General features: G+C 33.1%; 1 protein-coding gene across 1 annotated transcript; it reads left to right on the plus strand.

The window, feature by feature from the left end:
• The first annotated feature begins 1,931 nt into the window (after positions 1 to 1,931).
• Positions 1,932 to 4,439, plus strand: LOC108451856 (uncharacterized). The gene is made up of 6 exons (XM_017749548.2): positions 1,932 to 2,097; positions 2,181 to 2,242; positions 2,514 to 2,649; positions 2,750 to 2,887; positions 2,983 to 3,104; positions 4,064 to 4,439. The coding sequence occupies exons 2-6, from the start codon at positions 2,199 to 2,201 to the stop codon at positions 4,221 to 4,223; spliced, it is 600 nt and encodes a 199-aa protein (XP_017605037.1). The 5' UTR covers positions 1,932 to 2,097; positions 2,181 to 2,198; the 3' UTR covers positions 4,224 to 4,439.
• The last annotated feature ends 381 nt before the right edge of the window (positions 4,440 to 4,820 follow it).

Here is a 4,820-nt window from a genome sequence, read left to right on the forward strand (position 1 = left end):
TTGAATGATTGGATGCGAGCTAAGGGATTTTCAACTGGTAATTATTATTCTCGTTTTATTTTTATAATTTTATATTATTTTTTTATCAATTTGATTATCTAATTATTTATTCTTATTTCATGCTAGAAATTGGTTGCAAGAATAATGATGACTTATGAGGATGATGTTTCTTTGATTGCTTTTTAGGTTACCTTCCTTTGTAATTGTTAACAATTTAATTTAGCTTACAATCTATAGTTTATTATAAAATTAAATATGTTGATTGGTTAATGTATAGATATTCTGGTTGGTTGATTATATTTTGCAGGTTTTTGGTGCTATTTTGGTATTGTTGGTGATGCTGTTTTTTGTGCTGTTTGGTGCTATTTTTTGTATTGTTTGGTGTTGTTTTATTGCTGTGTTAGTGTTATTTTGTTGTTGTTTTGGTGCTATGTTGGTGCTGTTTTGTTGCTATTTTGGTATTGTTTTGTTACTATTTTTATATTTAGGTATAGGTACATGTTTAACATGAATATAAGCTTTCCCCTATACCATACAACAAAGGTCATATTCTCACATTAGTATCTTCTTTGAAATGTCCATTATATATTTGACGTGAATATGTTAGGCAAAAAAAAAAAATGTAGACTAATCCATTTATGATGCAAATGTCATTGTTTAATTAAAACTAACATGAAACTTTTTAAGTGGTATTTCTTTGGGTATATTATGTTAAGTTAGGCCAAAAGAAAAATCATAATAGAACGTATGAGGTGCAAAAAGTACAACTTTTAAAGGTACAGTTTTTTCTAATATTCTTGCAAAATGATTTATTCAAGTACATGGAAGATTTGGCATTCACACATTCTACTTTCAGTCGAATTGGTATTTCATTTTAAATATTGAGTTCCCTATGCTGTAGTAAAGATTCTCAGAACCTCATGTTAGAGTTTTAGTAGTAATTTTATGATGCTGTCAGTCTTCTCTCTTTCTTTTCTTTTCCTTTCCTTGTGTCTATGAACATGTGATCTCTTTCTCTTGGATGTGTAGGTTCTATTGTTTCTTATATTTTCTTTTTAATGGTACCCCTGTTCAGATATGGAGAATTTCTCTTCATGGGGATCAGTGTGGGGATGGAGATTCAGCTGTTATTGGCAGTCAACCGAAGGACTTGAACTTTGCCCTTCTCTCTCCTGAACTTGCTTTGGTTACAACTTAGTCAGGAGTTGTTATGTTGTGTGGTATGAAAGTGGGATCAACCATAAACCTTAATGTTGTTTTGGTGGTGTTTTGGTGGTGTTTTATTGTTCTTTTGCAACTATTTTATTTTGGTGCTACTTGCTTTGGTCTTACAACATAATTTATGTTTTTTGTTGTCGTTTTTAATATTATTTTGATATTGTAAAATTTTTTTATTATTAATTTGGTTATTATTTTAGTTTTAATTTGTTTCAATTTTAATATAATCACTTTTTGTTATATTTTCAATTTGTGTATTGTTTTAAGAATTATTTTAGTTTATTTGTTTCTTGTTTTAATATTTGTTTTAAATTTTTAAAATAAAATAAGGTTAAAAAAATTAATATAAGTAGGTAGGCCGCTGCCGCATCGAGCTCGAGCTTAGCAATTTTCTTTAGGGTAAGGCTTGGACAAATTATTAGACCCATATTTCAGGCCAGGCCAGACCTGGGCCTAGACAATGGACTTAAAAATTTATTTGGGCCTGACCTAATCCAAACCTGACCTAACCCGACCCGGCCCGACCCATAATCACTAGAGGACCCTAACTTCAATTACAAGTTACAACCCCAATAGCACATGATTGGTTGGGTGGGTTAAGGCAATTTCACCTTTACCTTCTTTCCACGCTCCAAGCTTAGTTTGAAAGCCCAATCATTAAGTTAGGCCCAAATAGCAAATAATCGTGTAACTCACCTCCCTCGGAATGCGCGTTGACAAAAAGCTGAACGGTGGACTGTCCAAACTCCGAAGTCAGTATTCATCTAAAGCTGTTTGCTCAACCAAAGTAGTAATCAGAAAAACTCTCTCAGCCTCTTTACTTTAATTTCCTAGAGAGGAACGAGGAGAGTTTTAAAGAAAATCCCCGGCTTTTTGCAGGTTAATTTACTAATCTTGATAACTAATTTTAAGTTCCCCTTATTTAATTTTACCTCTCCATTCATACTTTTTGTTGCCCAAAGATTTTGAAACGGATCGCTATGGCAATTGCTACGGAAGAAACCACCCGCATATGCAATCACTGGTAATTTTTTAGAATTTAATTTCAATTCCTTGAATTTTCTTCTCGATCCCCGTCCTTTTTGTTTATTTCAGCTTAAATTTGTTGCTTGATTTGTAGTATGAGATTCATTGATGCATAAAGAAATGATTAGTAATTTATGTTTTGAACAAATTAAGTTGGGAAGGGAGTGAATTTAGTTGAATAAGACCTAAAATTCTCGATTATTGTTGTATTGAGTTCATGTGAATTTAGAAGAACCTTTAACGAGTACTTTTCCTTCTTAATGGTTCAGTGACAGGGCCATACCTTCTTCTAACATTGATTTGCATCATGCTCATTGCTCCCGTAATCTAGAAAGATGTAAAGTTTGTGGTGATATGATTCCCAAAAAGCATGCAGAGGAACATTTCTTAAACACCCATGCTCCGGTAGGTCTTTTCTATTTCCTTTTAAGTGAATCAATTCTGTTCGAACATGATGCGTGGCGTAACATTTGTGATTCTATTGACACCGTATCTTTTCGAGCAGGTGGCGTGTTCACTGTGCAGTGAGACAATGGAACGTGAAATTCTGGCTATTCATAAAGGTGAAATTTGCCCCCAGAGGATCGTTACTTGTGATTTTTGTGAGTTTCCATTGCCCGCCATTGATCTGGCTGAGCATCAGGTACTACATCTGTATTAATTTACATATAAAAGGATCCAATGTTAGTACTTGTTAGGTGAACTTGTTACAATGTTGCCATTGCTTTGCGATTTTAGGAAGTATGTGGGAACCGGACGGAACTGTGTCATCTGTGTAACAGATACGTTAGACTGAGAGAAAGATATAACCACGAAAGTAGGTGTACTGGTATTGCAGAAAACAATGAGGGATCTTCCAGGTATTTATGCTATAATATAATTCCCGATTGGAATGTTTGGCTAGATATTTTATTAGTTACTGCTTTTCCGTAAATTATATTTCTTTTTATAACCTTGTTATTGATGCCTTGCAATCTGGACTTGTATATAGCACCGAAGAGTTGGTACCTTGATGGTATAGGATAGCTTTTTGTACTTATTATTAATTTCATTCTCGAAAATGGGAGCTTTTAGTTCCCAATGAGTTATGTTGGAAAGTATTCATTTCAGTCTGGAGTTTAGCCATGATATGTAATCAATGTTTACATAATCCATGTGATTATTGTCGGTTAAAGTATCATGGAAGTCTATAGTAGGAGTCAGATTTCATTTCCCCTTCTACTAAAAAAATAGTCAAATTAATCCCTTTACATTAATCAAAGAGCAAACAGGTTATTTTGTTAAAAATTCCATCCATTTCCACTATTAAAAAATGGTCCCTGTATGTTGGTATGAGGTATGCAAGGCAGATCACATGTCACTATCTGGTTATTCTGTCAACCATGTCTGTTTTTAACTATACAAATGGATGAAACTTTTAATAGAAATGATTAATTTGTTCTTTAATCTAACGTATAAGGATTAACTTGTCCATTTTTTGAGCAAGGGGGTAAAATGCAATTTGACTCCTAGTACAAGAGCCCTTTGGTACTTTTACTGATTATTGTCCGTTTTCCCCTCCCTTCATCTTGTCGGTCGGGAAATATGGCAAAATCTATCTAGTTTGTGTCAAGCGGTATTATAAGGGATTTACCTCTATTTTCACTAAGATTGGCGGATAAAGCCTTTTATTTTGATTATGTTGTGCACCTAACGTTGATTATACCTATAGTTTTGCTGTTTTAACTGTTGACATAACTGAAAACCGTATCAGAATGCTGCTCTTTGTTTTCTTCTCCGATTATAATTAGTTTTAATTAATATGTTTGGGACCGTTTAGGGATGTGAGGGCAGCCGAAAGGGAACAAGCTCGTCCAAGAAGGCAGGCATCGGAATATTCAAGGAGACGAATTCTATTCACAATTGCAATAACCGGCATCGCTGTTCTTCTAGGCTCACTTTTTTTCCAGAAGAAGACAGATGCAAATCAGGTACATTAGTTGCAATAACCGGCATCGCGGTACATTAGTTGTTTAAGCAAATCAGGTAGAGAGCTACATATTCCGTTTGTGTATTACCAAATTGTCCTCTAAGATCATAGACTATTAATGCTGGCATTCAAAACTCATTCAGATTGTGATAATGTACTGCATTTTCTTCCAAATTATAACACAATAATATTTAATTATGCTAATGTACCGAGAAAATTTTGATAATTTTTTAATCTAGGGTTAATATGTAATTTACTCAATGAATTTGTCCAAAATACTTGGTACTTGAACTTTTTCTTATTTCTAATTGGTACCTAAACTTGTCGGTTACACATATTGCTACAATTTGTTAATAGCTTAATTTTTTAAGGGTTAACATAATGTCGCGTTAGCACAAATTATTGGTTTAGTGTGGAATACTCATTTTAGGTATCAAATAGGTACTTTTTGGAAAAATTTAGAAAATAAATTATATATTAATCCTTTTATCTAAAATGAATATCATATTGCTGACGTTTGAAAACACATTTAACTTCAGATTTGATTGAAAGAAAGAGAACATAAACCTTTTTAAGGTTTATTTGCCAAGTAAATTTTAAATAAAAA

The sequence above is a fragment of the Gossypium arboreum genome, chromosome 1, assembly GCF_025698485.1.
Source record: "Gossypium arboreum isolate Shixiya-1 chromosome 1, ASM2569848v2, whole genome shotgun sequence".
NCBI lineage: Eukaryota > Viridiplantae > Streptophyta > Magnoliopsida > Malvales > Malvaceae > Gossypium > Gossypium arboreum.

Excerpts from the sequence above, each read along its gene's own strand:
- LOC108451856 (XM_017749548.2), top strand. The coding sequence starts at position 2,199 with ATGGCAATTGCTACGGAAGAAACCACCCGCATATGCAATCACTG. Across the intron at positions 2,888-2,982 it reads TTGATCTGGCTGAGCATCAG|GAAGTATGTGGGAACCGGAC; the intron begins GTACTACATCTG and ends TTGCGATTTTAG. Across the intron at positions 3,105-4,063 it reads AACAATGAGGGATCTTCCAG|GGATGTGAGGGCAGCCGAAA; the intron begins GTATTTATGCTA and ends GGGACCGTTTAG.